At 46.4% G+C, this 18,598-nt stretch overlaps 1 protein-coding gene across 3 annotated transcripts in view; it reads left to right on the top strand.

Annotated features, from left to right (window-relative positions):
* The window catches only part of ARHGEF6 (Rac/Cdc42 guanine nucleotide exchange factor 6), a 37,603-nt gene extending 22,524 nt beyond the window's left edge, over positions 1–15,079 (top strand). For 2 of the 3 annotated variants that reach the window (XM_058814423.1, XM_058814425.1), the window contains 12 exons: positions 554–613; positions 2,717–2,863; positions 3,724–3,810; positions 4,774–4,852; positions 5,715–5,854; positions 6,133–6,258; positions 8,963–8,983; positions 9,783–9,876; positions 10,985–11,074; positions 11,773–11,872; positions 12,686–12,740; positions 13,654–15,079. In XM_058814423.1, coding sequence (XP_058670406.1) covers positions 554–613; positions 2,717–2,863; positions 3,724–3,810; positions 4,774–4,852; positions 5,715–5,854; positions 6,133–6,258; positions 8,963–8,983; positions 9,783–9,876; positions 10,985–11,074; positions 11,773–11,872; positions 12,686–12,740; positions 13,654–13,794 — 1,140 coding nt within the window. In that variant the 3' untranslated portion in view covers positions 13,795–15,079. The remainder of the gene's footprint in view (positions 1–553; positions 614–2,716; positions 2,864–3,723; positions 3,811–4,773; positions 4,853–5,714; positions 5,855–6,132; positions 6,259–8,962; positions 8,984–9,782; positions 9,877–10,984; positions 11,075–11,772; positions 11,873–12,685; positions 12,741–13,653) is intronic. The other variant, XM_058814424.1, reaches the window with a different exon arrangement.
* The last annotated feature ends 3,519 nt before the right edge of the window (positions 15,080–18,598 follow it).

Here is an 18,598-nt window from a genome sequence, read left to right on the forward strand (position 1 = left end):
GAGGAGCCGGGCCTTAGATCCAGGAGAACATTCTGGGAGAGTATTAGCATACAGCTGGGGTCAGAAATAAGGGGCACCATTCTGCTTTTACCTGGCCCAAGAGCGCTCTGCTTAGACATGCCCTCCCTTAAGGCCAGAGTTGAAGCCCCCTTGATGGTGGTGGGTTTCCACCCTTGATGGGCAGTGGCTGGAGTATCTGGCACTGCAATGGAAGTTTCCTTCCTGAAGGTGCGCCCTGCACCCCTGCCTGTTTTCATTGATTTTTCTTTGCAAGTCAGATTTGTTCTAAGTCCAGTCATACCTACTCTTGCTCTGGCCACTTCACACTCATTAAATCGGTATCAGTAAATTGCATAGCTGCCTTTTGCCATGCCATGTTGAAGTGGATGGTGGGGAAGGTACCTGGGAGACTTTGACCTCCTCCTGGATACCATGCTGCCTGTATCCTCAGCCCTGAGTGTAGTGGAACAGTGGGTGTTGCTCAGGGTGGGTTAATGCTCAGGGTGGGTGCTGCTGCTGCTGACGGCTGAGGAATTTGCTCTTCCTTCACTAGGAGGCGCATGCAGATCATGAAGATGTTTTGAAAGCCATCACATCCTTCAAGTCCCTTGTGGTAGGTGGCAATTCTTAAAATAGAGCCCTCCATTTCAGGTCTGCTTTTCATGAAGAATGAGTCAAGCCTGACATTTGTCTCCCCATTAGGAAAAAAGGTCTTTTGGAATGGAAAAGATGGGTTACAAAGAAACTTCATTTCACATTTCAAGCCTAGAGCTGCTCCTCTGGCTGTGGCAAGTACATGCTGGCTCTGTAGTGCCAGAGCAGAGATGGTGGATCTCCAAGTTTCTTTCTCCTCTATTACTGAAAGCCATGTGTGCACCGTGGTGGCAGCAGGGTCTCTTTCATGTCCTGTTGCCTTCAATCTCTAATCATATTCCACCTGAAACTAGACCACTCCTTGCTCATTGAGTGAGAGGTTAGCACAGCTGTGACTGACCCAAGTGCTGGTGCCAACAGGAAATTTTGCTGAGGTTTGCTCCACAGGCATCAGGAGGCTTGGACCACATTTCAGTAATTTGTGGCTCCAGGTGGTAATTTGTGGCCATCGGTGGGGAGCAGAGAGAATGGGTGAGTCAGAGATAACAAACCCATTTCTGTGAACTCTGTAGCCTGCACCCCTCAAAGTCCTGCTGCACTGAGATGAAATAGAAGGGGAAAAGCCATCCATATGCACAAAGGTTTTACCTGGAAACGCTTTTTATGGAAAAAAACTCTAGTCTCTCTTGCTTTGTAGCCACAGAGGACCTTTCACTATAATCACTCCAGATATGGTCCAGCTTCCTTCCTTTAGCATAACAGATGTCACCTGTTTGTGACAAATGCAAGTGTTTAGCAGTGCAGATGAAAGATGGGGAGGAGAAAGTTCATAGAAAACAGGAAAGGGCAATCGTGTTACATTTACTTAGAAACTCAGAACCCTTTCCATTTATTCTGGAAGCTGATAGGGGAATAACTCATTTAAATTACAAGGTGTCATTAATCTTTAGGAAATCTCGTAAGCGCTGGATGGTTTTACTTGAAATGTGTACTTGGGTGATGAGTAATTTAATGTCATTATGACACAACTAAAGAGGTTCGGTGTGAATTTGAGGTTAGACGGGCAGAGATGCCCCTTGTGATGGGCACGTGGTCCTGTTATAGGACCAGGAAGGCTCCCAAACAAAGGCAGGGAGGGACCAAGGAGCTGCTGTGAGTCACAGCGGTGCCTCTGCAGAGACTGTGATGCACTCCTGGGGATTTTATTTGGAGTTTTATCCTGGGAATGTTGGATTCGGACACTTGGGAAGCCATCAAAACATTTGATAGTTGTAGAACCAGAGTAAACCCCAGTTTGGTTCAAATGTGTGTGGTTTCAATCTAGACCCAGTGCAGCCTCTCTCTTTGCAGAGCTGGATAGTCAGTGAATTGGAAAGGAGGAAAATCTCTGTCAGATAAAGGGGTTTGGAAAAACCAAGCAGTTGGTGAAAATAGCCTTGGTTTACCTTTGCAACAATTTTCCCCATTGGCAGAGAGGTCAGTTAAAAAAAGTATTGCTTGGATTTGCAGGACTCTGTTCAGTCAGCATTGTCCTCTCTTGCTGAGAGCTGATGAGATACTGGTCACTCCCTGAAGCTTCTCCAGTCCCCAGCTGCCCAGCACTGGTGCAGTCTTTTCAATAACAGCACTTTCAGAAGATTCTTTTTTGTGCTAATCTACAGCACCACCTAGTCCTGCTTTTGGGTTCCCAGATTTTGGTTGGAAAATATCCACCCGTCTGACTTGTTGGGGACCTTGCAGTGCTACAAGTTCAACTCTGCTGTTTGGACACAACCGGCAAAATCCCTCTAAGCCATAGCAAAATTAGAGACATTTAACTGTGCAGCCGTCTTGGTTTGGAAATTGTGACCCTGAACTCTTAGAGGTGGGGCTGGTTTGGAAAGAAAAGTTTGCTCAGAGCAGTTTGCAATTTCCTTGACATTTGAATGTAATCATTACTTCATAAATCACTGGGATGTGATTTTTTAACAGACTTCATGTAATAGAGCCAAAATAGGCTTTTCTGATCCCTGACATGACCATCTCTGAGCCCACAGGGCTGTGTGAGTTGTTGCTGGTGAAACTGGGATGGTATGGGTTGGCTTCTGCCCTTTGGCTAACTAAGCTTTGCTGTGATTCCCAGTCACAATGCCAGGAGTTGAGGAAGAGAAAACAACTTGAGCTGCAAATCCTTTCTGAATCCATCCAGCGCTGGGAAGGAGAGGACATAAAAATGATGGGAAATGTCATCTACATGTCCCAGGTTATGGTGCAATCTGGGGGAAGTGAGGTGAGTGTGGAGATGTTCTGCTGGCTGTAGACTTCACGTCTGAATACCCACTTGCTCCCAGGGTAAGTGATGTGAGGTGGTAGTTCCTCTCCTTCCAAGCCACAAACTGATGACAAATAATGCTGGTAAATAATTTTACCTTGGGAAGACCTGTGCAATGGGACTGCGCATGTCTTTGGAGTGAATCAGGCACCCTATAGGCTTAGTTTCAGGCCTTTGGTGACCCACTTTTCAAGAGAAGAAGTATCTCAGTGTCATGTAGCGCATTAATTTCCCTCTTTCTCCCCTGTGACTTACTCTGAGAAATGAGAGTGACTAGAAAATGTGCTATGTGCATCACAGGGGCTGCTCTGACACCCCATCCCAGAGCTGACGGTGTTTTGGAAGCAACTGGAGTGATTCTTGTCCTACTAGTCCTAATGCATCGCACCAGTGCCTGACACAGACCTTCCACAGTGGTGCTACAGCCATGTGTGCTGCATGCTCAGTGTGGGAAAGTTCCTGTTAGCACTGAATTTTTGCTGTTACAGTTTTTCCCTGGGAAGGGAAGACCTGTAAAACAAGCCCATGCAGTATCCAGTCCCAAAAGTCTTTCTTGTTTGGGATATGAGATGCTGGGGAACATAAGGCCTTCTGAGGCACTCTGCAATGATTGGAAGAGGATTAGCAGGATGCAGACAAAAATCTCTGCAGGGAAAATTGGTACATAAATGAGGTGCTGTAAAGAAAAAAAAGCCAGAATAGTTGGTTTGGGGGTGATCTCACAGGCTGTGATTCCAGCTGCAACAGGTTCAGTTTGCTAGAGGCAGGTGCTTGTGATGCATTGCAGACTGGACTAACTTAAATTCTTATCCCCCCAGGAGAAAGAGGAGCGGTATTTCTTGTTATTTTCTAATGTTTTGCTGATGCTGTCTGCAAGCCCACGGATGAGTGGGTTCATCTATCAGGTAGGCCTGCTTAGTTTGAAGTTGCAAGGCGTTCAGTGTAAAAGTGCAAAACAGATAGTTCTTATCAAATTTGAGTCCTCTGCATCCTTTGAACTCTCTGTTGTGATGCAAACACCCCAGGCTGGGAACCATGTGCCAGGGTAGTCAATGCCTTTGTCCTGATCTTTGGTTAAGCAGCATTTGGTAAGTGAATGCTGTGAAATTAAAAAAAAAAAAAAAACAAACCAAAAAACCTCAAAACCTGTTGTTCTACCTGCTGTTTTTGAGAGTAGGGTCTGTGTCTAAGGTGTCCTGATCCAGCTGTAGGGTTTCGACCAGCCAGCTGGCTCTCAGTTTTGTGCCATCTCTGGAAAATACTTATAAAGCGCACCACAGAGTGCATGAAAATTCCAGTCCATGAGGTACTACTACATACAACTCTGCATTTCTTGTGTTTTACCATTTTACATACCCTCCAATGGCTGTTGAGAGCTTGGCTTTTCTCCAGCTGTCTGAAACCATCAATACTGCCAGGAGAAGGATGCTCTTGTTTTGATGTGACATTTGTCGTAGCAAGGAAGATGAGAAAGATTTGGGAAATATTTGGCTGGGTTTTCTGGCTTGACCCACTGGTGGGAGTAAAGTGAGCAGGCAGTTCAGCATGCAAATCAGAGGGATGGGGAAGGCTTTCAGAAAAAGCCAGGGGAAATTGATCCTTCTGACTTGACTGTAAAAAAGGTTTGCGCTGAATGAAGGGAAAGGGTGGCAGATGAGCCAGGGATGACTCAGTTGTCATGGGAGCCTCATCTCTGGGGTTTGACCTAGTTGTGCAGGGAAATCTAGTTCCATACATTAAAGGAGACTCTTCATGCAGTCCGAAGCCTTCACAAATTAATTTTAAATGGCAATTTCCAAAGAGAAAGGAATCAGCAGAAACAAGCAGAACAACACCTGCTGGCACTGACTGCTCTTTAATTCTCCCAGGGAAAGCTGCCTTTGACAGGAATGATGCTGACAAAGCTGGAAGATGCCGAAGGGAATGAGCACATGTTTGAAATCACAGGTCAGTGGGGCCCTCTGCCTGGGGCAGTCCTCCCAGTGCAAGCAAGAGTTGCCACTGGAAGTACTGGTCCGCCTCCCACTAACCCCCTGCCATGATCTTTCTCCTGCTCTTTTACCGTGTGTTGTCTGAGTTTCTGAGCAACTCTGTCCTGCTTGAGGCAATCTCCTCCAAGTGCCCTGGAGCTCTGCCTCTGGCTGCCTTTGGAGACCACAGTGCTTTGTATGGGACAAATCTCTCGCCCCAGTAGCACTGCTCTGCGCTGGTGCGCCCTGTCTGCATCCAGTAGCCATGCCTTGTAGCTCTGAGTACCTCATATATTGACAGATACCTGGTTCTGGTCATGAGGGAGCTTTCATCCTATTTCCCCATTCAGTGTATCTCATTGCTTGTAGATATACACAGGTCATTTCATGCTCAGTGCCTGGGCTGCAGTGCAGCTGTTTGTGCTGGTAGTATTTAGTGCCAGGATCCTATTCATCATGAAAGTATTGTGTTTAATGACTTTCAACATTAAATAATCCTCACACATTCATCTTACTTGTTCCCTTAGCATTTCTTGCAGCTCCCACACTGTCAGTGGTTGCCTGGAGCAGCATGGGCAGTCTCATCATCGTTGTAGATGTGGTTTAGTGGTGCACCTTGCAGTGCTGGTTTAATGGTTAGACTTGATGATCTTAGATGTCTTTTCCAACCTTAATGATTCTTAATGATTAATGCTTCTATCTTTGCCCTAACCTTTTTGGAGCCACTGGACTGTGCAAACTGAGGAGCCATTTCCTGCTGTGCTGAGCTGATCTCACCCTGTGTTTCCTCCTGAGTCTCTACCACTTGCTAAAGACAGTTATTTAACCCTCTGCCACAGGGAACATGATGGAGCGGATCACTGTGTCCTGCAGCACCAGCCAGGACTTGCACGAATGGCTCGACCACTTGCAAAGGCTGACCAAAGGGACATTGGTCAGCAGCACCGTCTCCAAAACACAGTCCTGGAGTCCTCATTCAGTAAGTGTCACCTCCTGGCCTCTGCTGCCCGGGTTCCTCACTGCTGCCTCAGCTCTCTGTTTCAGCAGCACCCTGACTCTGAGGTAACACACAGCTGTAAGACACATCCTGCCTTTTGCTGTGTAACCATGTTATGCTTGTACCATTTTACATGTATCCTGCCCTATTTTTGTTGCAACTTAGGTGTCGCAGTATCTTAACGCCTGTCCATCCCCCTCCACTTCTCTCCCTTGTCTGGTGGTTAACAGTCTTGGTTTGCTTCTCATCTATTTTCTCAGACATTTAGTTCAGCTGGGCAGATCCGTGGGCCTCTGGAACCCCCCAAAATCCTCAAGCCCTGGAGCTTGAGCTGCCTCCGTCCTGCTCCTCCACTCAGACCTTCAGCAGCACTGAGTTACAAAGAGGTAATAATCCCACCTCCCTATCCAGGACCCTGATTTCACACAGTCCCTAGACCTTGTGTACAGGTTTCTTATCCCAGAGCAGGGACACAGAAATGTAGGTTCTTGGGGATGTTGAGAGAAATTACTCTGCCTCTTTGGCCCTAGTCCTGTGATGGATGTAGGTTGCTGTCCTGGGCTTTGTGCTACATGGGACTCATGAGTACCTGTGTGTGCAGGCTGGATGTTAGCTGTTGGCTGCCGTAGCCAGCACTCTCAGTTGCTGGATTTCACCAGTCCCACATCTGGGTGTCCCATTGAGCCCTGTTTTTCAGAAGTGCCATGGTGGAGCTGCCTTCTCTCCTCCTTCCTGCCCTGGTCTGAGATGTGGACAGGGGCTCCCTCCCTGCTGGAATGTGTTCCAGCTCCAGCTGTGGCAGCAGCTCAGTGGTTCAGGATTGAGAAGCGATAGTGCACCATGAGGAAGAGGCAAAATGCCTGGCCATGCTTCTTGTGTCTTCCACCCTGTTTTGGTGGCTGGAGCAGGGCGTGGGGCTTGACCCTCCTTTGCCACCCACCAAGTGTTACACAGCAAGGTCCTGCTGGGAGGCAGCAGCTGAGGGATTGCTTCATCTGCAGGAATCCCAGCCTGGGAACTGGGAGCTGGTGTGGGAAAACCCAAAATACAGCCTAGTGCTGTTGTCACCCTGCAGCACAACTGTAGTGCTCTCCTTCCCTACCTTATGTTAAATTTTTGGAATTACTCACCAGTATCTCAGGTAACGTTCCTCTTAGTGAGTGAGCACTCTGGGTCTGAGTCAGCTGCCTTTCTTGGTACAGCAGCCCTGGGAGTGTTTCTGCCCCAGTGGGGATGGGGACAGGGAGGGGGCTTGGATCCCCTCAGCCCTCCCAGCACTTAGGGATGGAGAGTCTGGCAGCTGGCACAACTGTGGGTCTGCTGCTCCAGGTAGAGGTTTTATGTAGCCTCATTGCATCTTGTTGCATTTATTTCTTAGAATTTGTCAAGTAACACATTTCAGTTTAGTTTGGGAATTAAATTGGTTAAATACTAACTGAGCAAACTGAAAATGACCCATAATCTTTGCATGTTCCAAATTCCTAATGGAGGCTAAACCCTTTCTTGCTTGTGTGGTCAATTAAAAATATTGGCTTGAGGTAAAAGAGAAAATTTTCTGTGAGAAAAATGACAGATTGATGGATACAATACCATGGTCCTTTGCAGTTTCTTGTCCCCTGCCACTCATAGCAGGAATTAAACTCTCTGTGTCGAAAGCAAGGGAGAGGTTTTTTCCACAGTGAGTCCCAAGGGATAGGATGCTGGATGGTATCCTGCAAAATGCCATACGACCAAAAAATGTGGCTTCTATGGGAACAAGCTGTGCTGACCATGTCAGTAGAAACCCAAAGGCCAACGTGTCCAGCAGAGCTGGGCAGGCACAGCTTGGTACTCAGTCCTGCCTGAGCCTGGGGAGAGATTCATGGACACAAGCCTGTGATGACAGATGGGGAATAAGTTTGGTTGCTGGCCCGAGCAGATCCACATCTGTCTCATGTCTTCCTCTGGGATGCTTAATCCCTAAACAGAATCCCTATTTCACTGTATTTTAGGTTTTTTAATTTAAAGCTGAGCACAAAATAAGCAATGCTGACAGCTCCATGCAAGCACCTTCCTATAATGAAGATATAATGAAGGAATACAAATTTCAAAGGTTATTTGCAGGGAAATGAGTGGGACAGTTTGATTAAATGAGCTGAGATTTTTAGACATCCAGTGCTACTTTATTTGTCTTCTCATAGCGTAAGATAGGATGGCATAGTCTTGTACACTTCCTTGTACCCAGCTCAGGAAACCTCAGACCCTGCTTGTGTATGGCACCTCACTCTTGTTGTTTCCATTGAAATTGGGTATTTTTCCTGTTCTGTTTCCAGTAATCATTTGAAATGACAGAACAGGTAAGTTCTGTGGGTGTCTGGATTCAGTTTAGCAAAGGGAAAATTATTTATAGATCATTTCTTCTACTACTTTTTTTTTTTTTTTACCTGGCTGCTTTCCATTAGGTGAAGACTTTATAACATCAGGGTTCAGGACTTTGCTGGGCAGACCTCGTGGCCCCCTGGTTCAAGCATCCCAGGGATGGGACCCAGGGATGGAATCCTCCACGGGATGTGCAGGGAGCTCCCTGTCCCTGCCAGTGAAGCAGGGAGGTGTTGCAGTGCTGATGCCTGACATGGTCAGGTCTTCCGTCAGGATGGAAGGTCCCCTTTGAGAAGATGAAGTCCCAGGAGATTGTCACCAGGGTGGGCAGAGTGTCCTGACATCCTGACTAGGCTGGGCTGAGGCCCTTGGAGTCGGTGTTGAGGGCAGGCCCTGAGCGCTTCCTGGCACGTGGGGCTCCTGCGGTCCTAAGCACCAGTTTAGGCAACCAACATCTACAGACACCCACTACTAACCAAGAAAGCATGTTCTCTGTGTTTAGAGTGTATTAATGCCCAGTCATCCTGTGTCTCACATGTAAATTTTCAGTTTTGCATGACACGGTGCTCCTTTGCATGTTGATAGTGCTTTAAAACCAGGACAGAGGGGATGCTGCATTAATCTCAGGACTAACACTGAAATGTGGTTTAGAATTGTGGATTTAATTGACTTGGTGATAAAAATCATCAGTCTCTCACACTCATCTTCTCTTTCTTTGCATATTCATTGTAGAGGATGTCTTATATCTTAAAGGTAAGGGTAGATATGTCTCTTTGGCTCGTCGTGGCACAGAATGCTTGTTTCTGTTAATGCTTCTTGTGCTTGCATGACCCTAATTTTGCCTCGTTGTATCTGTAAGTTATTGTCAGAGTCAGTAGCAGCTGGCAAATATATTTTAAGATAACTCTCAGAAAGGATTTAGTGTTATGGTACTTAAACCTCCTGGCATGCCTCTTCTCCTTTAAATCCCTATCGCATGTAACCTACTAATACTCTAATTCTTTCCAAATCAGCAAGGCTTTTAACTGAGTGAAGGAGATAAAAACTTGAGTTTCTTACTCATGGAGTCATAGCAAACACTAACTTTATGTGCGTTTGTTCTCTTCTCTGTGTATATTTGTGTATGGGATTTATACTCTTAAACTGTGGGCATTTAGAAGCAGAGCTATTTGCCAACTCTTTTATATTAATAATTAAGTCAATGGAATAAGCAACATTTTAGGGTTTTCTAGCACAGACCACAGAGTTTGTAAGCAACTAAAAGTGCTATGAATGTATTTGAATTCTTTGGCTAAAGGATTTTAGAGAAGAGCTTCATTTAGTAGAGGAGCCTGTCCTGACCCAAACCTACAGGTGCAATTCCCACTGCTGTTCTAGGGAGCAGTGGGTACATATGAAGGGAAAAACTATAATTTTCCCCAACTTTGTCACTGTCTGCTTTGTAGCTTTCTAAAGTGTTTTGTGTAGCATGGGTAGCTGCATCCATCTGTGCTGCTCCACTGTTCCAACTGCCTTTGGTTCTGGTTAAACACAAGAGTCTATTTCTCTGTAGGATTCTAGCAAAAGTCCAAAAACAATGAAGAAGTTTCTTCCAAAAAGGAAAACTGAGAGAAAACCATCTGATGAAGAGTTTGTTATTCGGAAAAGTAAGTGTTGCCCAGAGATGCTTTGGCTGCCCCATCCCTGGAAGTGTTCAAGGCCAGGTTGGATGGGGCTTGGAGCAATGTGGTCGAGTGGAAAGTGTCCCTGCCCATGGCAGAGACTGGGACTAGATGATTTTTAACCCCAATCATTCTGTGATGCTATTTTTCTTTCATTTCTGGAGATTTCTCTGTTCTCAGTGATCTCCATGGGACTTTGAAAACACCCTTTCTTGCAGTGCAGGATGTGACAGGATGCTCTCACTCTGAGCCTACATGCTCCTGAGCATGGGAGACTTCTGGAAGTGCACGGGTCCTCAGCCTCTGACAGATTTCTCCTCCCCTCCCAGTTAGACATGCCACCACCCTCTTTGTGATTGCTAGCACAAGGTCATGGGTTGTGGGTGGTCTTATTCTGAGTATGAAGCCAAGGAACTACTTCCAGGTGGTTAAAAACTACATTAAACTGCACATCAAGAGTCACCAAAATGTGTCTGACAGCTGGGACAAACCCTTACCTGGCCATGCCAGCATGTCGTAGAACAGTGTCCATGGGGAATTAGGAAACAAAAAGGTCCCCATCTCAATAGGGATGTTCACCTGCAAAGAGGGGTGTCCTGAGAACTCCCTAGAGCCCACTTGGGGCACACCCTGGTGGCTTTACACGAAAGGCTGTGATCACCGTGGTCAAGCCATGGTCATGCTGCCATTCACAGCTCCAGGATCAGCTCTCTCCCTTGAGAAGATGGCACTGAGCGGAGGCTGGAAATTAACACTTCATGTTTCCAAGTCCTGCTCTGGTGCTGCTGTACCAGAACTCCCACACTAGGGTTGCTTTGCCTGCCCATCTCCTGGTGCTGCCTGCACCCAAAGTAGGGCATCACCGCCTGAGCTTTGCCAAGATGAGCAGTTAGAGATAAGTTTTCACACCATTTGTTCATGGTACTTGATGCCAGAAAATGTAAAGGACCACAAAACAGATTGGCCAAAGTCCCAGAGGCAGTAAGGCAAAGAAACAGCATGATCTCTTAAGGGGCTTGGGAGCAAAGACTGGGAGAGACAAGGCCAGAGTAGCTTGGTTTTTATGCATGTTATTGTTTGCAATGTTTTACAGGTACTGCTGCGCTGGAGGAGGATGCTCAGATCCTGAAGGTGATTGAGGCATACTGTACTGGGGCAGGCTTCCAGCAAGCTCTCAGCTCAGGTGGGCACACAAACACATTATTTAGCTCCTACTCTGCCCACAACACCGATAACCCCTTTGGGAAAAAAAGATGTTGCATCATACAGCAACGAGACTCTTGCTAGGAAACTGTAGTGTTCAATCTTTGAGATAAGGAAGCTTTATCTGCCTAGTGGTTTAGTTGACATTGTTTTTCTCCTAAACACAGAGAATGAAGCAGGTAGGAGGGCAGATGAGACACTGCAATTTCACCAGTGATTACCTGATGATAATCTCAGGTTGCTTATAGCTTTAGAAAGGAAGCATGAGTATTATCTCTCAATCAGCTGTGTGTTTAAGATTTATAAGAACCTATCTAACATTTTCACCTCTGGAAATATAACTATTTATCATTGCTGGTGAGATGGCAGCCAATTAAATCTCTGAAATTTCAAATAATGGTACATATAAAAAAGGGAGGCCATGGTTCTTTGGGGAGCTCTTGACCCTATTCAGATGGTTTCAATTATAAGTCATGATGTAACTTTAGATGCAATAAGTACTCTTGAAAATTTTCCAGTTGCTGCTGTAGCTCTGGGTTAGTGGGATGTAGCTGACATCTCCAGTCTGCCCCAGGCTGATGGTGGAGCAGGAAGAATGAGAGCTTCTGTCTCTGATGTAGCATGGGCCCCAGGGAAGATTACCCCTTTTTCTCCCTCATGAATATTTCTTGTACACAGGCTCCCGTAAAGACTCCATCCCCCAAGTCCTTCTTCCTGAGGAAGAGAAAATCATCATAGAGGAAACACGAAGCAATGGCCAGACGGTCACAGAGGAAAAGTGAGTGTGACTGCTCTCCACTTGCAGATAGATGCCTGTGTCACTTTTTGGAATGATGCCCTCTCCTTCTGTGCCTCCACAGAGGAGCAGGCCTGGTGTCATTGACTGCTGCCTTCGTTCTAGCAAAGAACCACCAGACAATTTCAGCGGCTACTTTGTCCCTTTTAAGGACAGGGCCACCCTCCCAGCTGTCCTGACATGGCTGTATTCCTCTGGCAGTCTGGATCCCCATTTTATGGCTTATCCAGATGTAGGATAATGCGGTCAGTGAGGACAGAACCAAACAAGTGGCTCTAATTTTTTAAACTGCTGATGTACTGAGCTGTTGCTGCCCCTTGGGAGCCTGCCTGGCACGTGCCTGTGAGTGCTCCCAGCCTGTTCTGTAACTTGCACATCTGGGTGACTATGTTGAGCCTCTCCCTTTCCAAGCCAGTGAGTGTGTTCCTTTCACATTTGATTTTTTGCAGCACAGCCTGAAGGAATCAAGGCTGCTTTACAAAAGATACTCAGGCATTTCTACCTTTAAAGTAATTGTTATTTATTGCCATAGCATAAACAAGGAAGCTAAAGCCACAGACCTTTGCTGATAACTCAAAGCAGAACAAGGTATCAAGGTTTGAGAAGAGAGCCCTGAGTTTTGGACCATGGCATATAAATGCTCCTAGGCTATGTTTCCAGAGTCCCCTCCCAGGCAGCAGCCTGATGCTTGGGAAGCAGAATCTGGCTGCAACTTTCCTGTCAGCACCTCCCATGCTATCACTGTTTTCCTGCACACCAACTCTAATATATTTTTTCTTTAATTTGTTTTTTCAGAAGCCTTGTTGATACAGTTTATGCACTGAAAGATGAAGTCAAAGAGCTGAAGCAGGTAATTTGGGTGGGATTGTTTGTGCTGGGAGTTGAGTGACAGCCAACCAATCTGTGCCGGATCATTTTCAGCTGGTCGGTGCCAGGAAAAGTCTTGCTGATGCTGGTCCAATCCTGCAAATTCCTAAAGGAGCATTAGTGTTTTTCTGGTTTACCTTCCTGAATCACAGAATCATAGAATCTTTAAGGTTGGAAAAGACCTCTGGGATCATGGAGTCCAACCATCAACACAGCACCACCACTATGTTCACCACTAAAGCATGTCCTGAAGTGCCATACCTACACATTCTGTGAACACTCTCAGGAATGGTGACTCTACTACTTCCCTGGGCAGACTGTTCCAGTGTTTGTCAACCCCTTCCATGAAGAAACTTTTCCTAATATCCAACATAAACCTTCCCTGCTGCAGCTGGAGACCACTTCCTCTCATCCTCCATGCTTGAGTGCTAGAGAAAGCAAGAGGGAAGGAGGAGCTGGTCTTTGTGGTAACATGAAAAACTTTCCCCCTATTCCAAAAGCTCTTTCAACTTGACCATTCATTTTATAGGGGTCTGGTGGACACTAGTTCTTATAGACTCAAAGGAAATATGTCTTCTTCCCTCCAGTACCAAGTCTGGAGGTGGGAGAAACCTTCAGAGGGGAAAAGGGTTCTTCAACCCAAGATAAAATTAGGCTTCAGGGAGGATGTTTCTGTCTGCCCAAAGTCAGGGAACTTCTGTGCAGGTCTGTGAGGTAGTAAGACTCTGTTTGGGTTACTCATGGTCTGATCCACTTATGTTCTTCATCCTCACAAACTCCTATCAAATGTCTCTGTTTTTTCATCACCTCTGAGGCATCAGATGCATGGAAGTACCTCATTGCATAAAGTGCATGGGCATAACTGCATCTTTATTCCTTTGGTTTTCACCTTGTAGGAAAACAAAAGGATGAAACAGTGTTTGGAGGAAGAGCTTAAATCCAGGAAGGACTTGGAGAAGCTGGTGAGAAGGCTGCTGAAACAGACAGATGAGTGTGGCAGGGAGGACACCGGGCGCAAGTCATCCCTGATCGCTTGAATTCATGGAGAAGCTGCTGGCAGTGGTGTGTGACCTCAGGTGTATTTTTGGGAAGTGGAACTGGATCCTTTGCCTCTTCTTGCTCCTTATTTTGTTGGTTTGGGGTATTTTGTTACCAAAAAAAAAAAAAAAAAAACCAACAAAAAAGTCATAGAGAAAAAATAGTTTTTCTTCCATCCAGTAAGGAAATAAAGCAGAAACAATCAATCACAACTGAACCAGTAAGCAAGCAGTCCATGATTCACAATTCATCTGCAGCAACTAATACCTCATTGTACCTGCTACTGGGAGCAAATACAAACTCTGCTAGTGATTGTTGCTCACAAAGGCTTGGGCAGCATTTTCCTAGAAGAAGCTTAAGCACTTTTTAATACTTTCATTCTTTCCAAAAGCACCAGTACCTATTTATTGAATGAAAACATTACTGAGGTGGTATTGAGCAGAAACCAAAAAAGCACCATGCTTCTCTTTTCAGATAATCACAACTGGGGAAGCTTTTCCCATCCATCTTCTTTTCCCCCATTAGTTGACTGTAGCGAACTAGAGCCCAGCAATACTGTGGTTCCTGTGTGGCCTTGATACTGATTAAAATGTGCAATTAACATGAAGATGTTTGAACTCCTTGGGGGAAGTCAGATCTGGAGCACCTGTCAGAGCGCATAGGAAGGTATTTTGCACAGTGCTGCCTCCTTACAGCTCATGATTAGCACAACAGATAACTGCTGTTCTGCCCCCATCCCTTTTCTTATGCATGATGTAGAATTCCTGCCCCCTGCTTTATTTTCACATTGAGTGTCCAGGTAGCCTAGGAGATGATAATTTTGCTGTGCTTCCTCTTGCAGGACATGCTTTTCTCCATATGAAATGTAAACACTGCTTGACAAAAAAAGCAACCCTAAATGTGCTGGTCCCCTGCTCCCTTCTGCCCACTTAATGCTTTTCATCGCTCCTTCCCAAAGGTTGGGAATGTTGCCAGTGGCCACTTCTCCCCACATCGCCCCACAGGGACTTTCTGCTAGGGAAAAGGAACTTTCTCTTGAGATAGGGAAGATATTTATGCTTTGACAAAACCTGGAACGCTCCTGAGGCAGGGATGTGCAACACCAGGTCCCTGCACAGCTCCTTGAACAAAGCATACAGGCAACATGCATATGTATCAGCTCTCCTTATCTTATTTGGTGTTATACCCTAGTTTAGAAATGGTGTTTTCCTTCCTTCCTTCCTTCCTTCCTTCCTTCCTTCCTTCCTTCCTTCCTTCCTTCCTTCCTTCCTTCCTTCCTTCCTTCCTTCCTTCCTTCCGACACTTCCGACACTTCCGACACTTCCGACACTTCCTTCCTTCACAGTATTATAAAAATAACCTTCTGTTAATGATGTCTTATTTAATGTTGGTTGTGAAGGACATAACACAGGCAATAATTACAATCTCTCCTTGCCATTAAAATTCAGCCAGGACATTGCAAATGGCGTTTTGGGAGATACAGACTCCAGAACATCTCAAGGAGTGTAATAAGAAACCCTCTTTAAAGAGTTGCTAGAGAAAATTCTATTTCTAGAGCAAAACAGAGGTCTGGTTACATTTGCCATCACCAGAGCATCCCAGCCAGATAGCAGCTCCCCACATCCCTCCCTGGGCACACAGCTGAGTGATTTGGTCAGCAGTCAAGCCCTGCTGTGCTTGTGAATTGTTTTCCAGGAGTAGGACCTTTGCTGCACTTAGTGCTGCTCAGGGAGGCCGTGCCCAGAGCCCTCGGCACTGCCTGGCCCTGCTGCCTGCTCCAAGCTGGCCGGGGCACCGGGCTGCTGACATGCAGAGCAAACCAAGGGAGAGGGTGGAAATGTGTCCTCGCTGCCCCCAGGCTCAGTTGAAACCCATGCTATGTACATATGCATGTTTGTGAGATGTAATGTGATGGAGGGCACACTGGGACTTTTTGGATCAAGCGTTTGTCAAGAGCTAGAAGCCAAAAAAAGACAAGAAAATAAAATAAAAAGGAAAAGAAGCCATGCCAGATGGACAGCAATGTTTCCATATTTACTTTGTTTACAGTGCTTTGTAAATAGGTTCCAGTGAGTCTGTCTTTAGATGGATGTCGTGTCAGCTGCCTTCCAGTGTATCTTTGTCATGTAGGTTTATTTACTGTAAACTACTTATGCAAGTTCAACTTTTCTAACATGTTTTTATTTTGAACAGTTTTTTAATTGACATTTTCAACAAATAAAGGATAAAAGTCACTTCTTAGCCCTTGGAGCTGCTTCCTGTGTTTCTGCCATGAAAGCAAAGCCAGTGCTTGCTCTGGGCATCACTGATTTCCTCAAGATGCCATGGCAGCATCATACATCTCTCATTTACTGGTAGGAATGCTGGTGTGAAAGGTGATGCTGGCACTTGGACTGTTGCTTCCATCGCCATCCATATCTGCAGTAGGCCAAGAGCACCTGGTCCCAGGACAAGAGATGCATTTCCATCCCTCAGGCCCCACGTGCACTCTGTTCACAAGGATGCTTTATGGAAAACAGACTGCTCTGCTGCACCAGGCACTTGCTGTAGATAAGTGACTTCCTGCCTGAGATTTTATTTTTTTTAGTTTGTGTTTTTTCTGGCAATTAGGTGTGGTGACAGGATTTCCTTTGGTCTACCACCACTTGGACAAGATGTCTCCTGCAGGCTGGGAGTTTTTTAACTCTTTGGTGGAGATGTGCCATGGTCTGTGGTCTCAGGCTGCAGCAGAAGTGGAAGATCAAGGGCAGGAGGGCTGGACACTCCTCTCCTTCCCCAAACACAGTCTTGAGAGTAGGAAAAAGAACAAGGGAAAAAAGAAACACTAGCCTTGGGTGCATCATGGAAAAACACTGAAGTCTGAAACTTCAAAAGGGCAAGCTTAAATGGGATATTAGAAAGCCTCACTCTTCCCTATGAGAGGGGTGAGGCCCTAGAACAGGTTACCCAGAGAAGCTGTGGCTGCCCCATCCGTGGAAGGGTTCCAGGCCAGGTTGGATGTGGCTTGCAGCAACCTTGTGTGTGTGTGTGTATATATATATGTATATATATATATAAAATGTATATATCTATATCTATCTATATATCTATATACTTTTTTTTTTTAGTAAGATCAGTGTGTATTGAACCATACAAACACCTCTCCCAGGAGATCTCCATGCTGCTGCTTGGGCAGCACTGCTCATCCATCACCCGCTGTGCCAGTCCTGCTGATGTGCCCTGCAAACTCATTACCCTCTCAACCCGTTAACTCGGAACAAAAATCAGTTTGGAAATGGTAAAATCCACAGCCTGAGGACTTGCATAGAGGCCTCACGTCAAGGAAAAAATCAATGTATTGACAACCTTTGAACTTTCCATGGGGAGAGCAAACAGTGCCAGCTATGGCAACAGGCAGGGCTGGGGGAGAAGGACACAGTGGAATGGCAGCAATTGCCTCTCGTCCTCTCTCACACACTACCTCACATCTGAATCCCACTGGCTATTTTTGGCAAGTCAAGAAACAGAGGCAAGAAAAAAAAAGCCCTGATAAAGGCAGCCGTGGGAGCAGGGGCTGGAGTTGGTCAGGCAACCCACAGGCAGGAGAGATGACAGCTGGCATCTGCTGCCCTTGCTGCAGAATTTATGGACTTCTTTAATGACTGTTTTTCTCCTCCCCTCTTTGTTTTCCTCAACCATGCAATTTGCAGCTTCTGGATCCCTGCTCAGTGATCTGGGCTGGGGACCACAGCCCAGCCCAAGGTCTCTGGCAGGTGCTCCTGGCCATCGAGGATGGGGGCTGCAGGAGGCTTCAAAGTGTTCACTGATCACAGTTTTTCCACCTGTGATGAGCACGTTTTCTACTCCTCGCTTTTGGCCACACACACACTCCTCACAGATCTCTCCTCCCCATTAACTTGCTCCAAGCTTCTCCCCCCGTCTCAGACCATGCTAGTTCGCACCGTTTTCGGTTTCTCCTGTAGCTCCCACCCACGCTCCCACCATGACCGAGCACCTCCACCTCCCCTGTGGAGGTTTGTGGTTCTTCAGGCAGCCCAGCACTGCCTGCAGGAGCCTGGCCCACAGGGCTGGCTGTGTTTCAGTAGGAGCAGGGGATGTGGTCAGACCCACACTACCACAGGGCACCGCATCCATCCCTCTGCTCTGAAGCAGAGACATCCCTGCAGGCTTCATGACCTCAGGACAGGCAGGAATTATCCTCTTTCAGTCAGGTGTCCTAAATCCCATTAAAACTAGTCCCCACCCCTCTGTTTCATTGCTGTGCTAGGGGCTTCAGCCTTGGTGTCTCGCTGCCCTCCCAGGACAAGGGCTCCCTGTTTCCTTCTGGTGCCAAAATGTCCCTGGTGTTGCCTGGCCCTGGCACCTCAACATGCCCCAAGGAGCATGGTGGAATGGCTGCCCTTGGAGGCTTCTGGGACTGGCTGTCCTCACTGTGACCCCCCAGTGCCACCCCACTGCCCTCTTGGTCCCCAGACCCCCAAGCAGGACCCTGTGAAATCTCAGCCTGGATTTGGGAAGGGTGAGCAGTGTTCAAAACATACAGAGCCACCTATGTCTGAATCCATAAATTGTATTAATTGTGGCTTGATGAGTGGAAGAAACCCCACACCGTGGAAGGGGGAACCATGAACACTCAATTATGCTGCAAAACACAGCATAATGCACAGTCCTCAGGCACTCAGCTTCTCTGGTTACAAATATAAGATGGGTTCAATTAAATAAATAATCTTCATACAAGATGTCAGACAAGAGTGGTCCATCCCCTAAAAAAGTTAGTTTTGGAGAACATCCAAAAAATACTTA

Source organism: Ammospiza caudacuta, chromosome 14, assembly GCF_027887145.1.
Source record: "Ammospiza caudacuta isolate bAmmCau1 chromosome 14, bAmmCau1.pri, whole genome shotgun sequence".
Classification (NCBI taxonomy): domain Eukaryota; kingdom Metazoa; phylum Chordata; class Aves; order Passeriformes; family Passerellidae; genus Ammospiza; species Ammospiza caudacuta.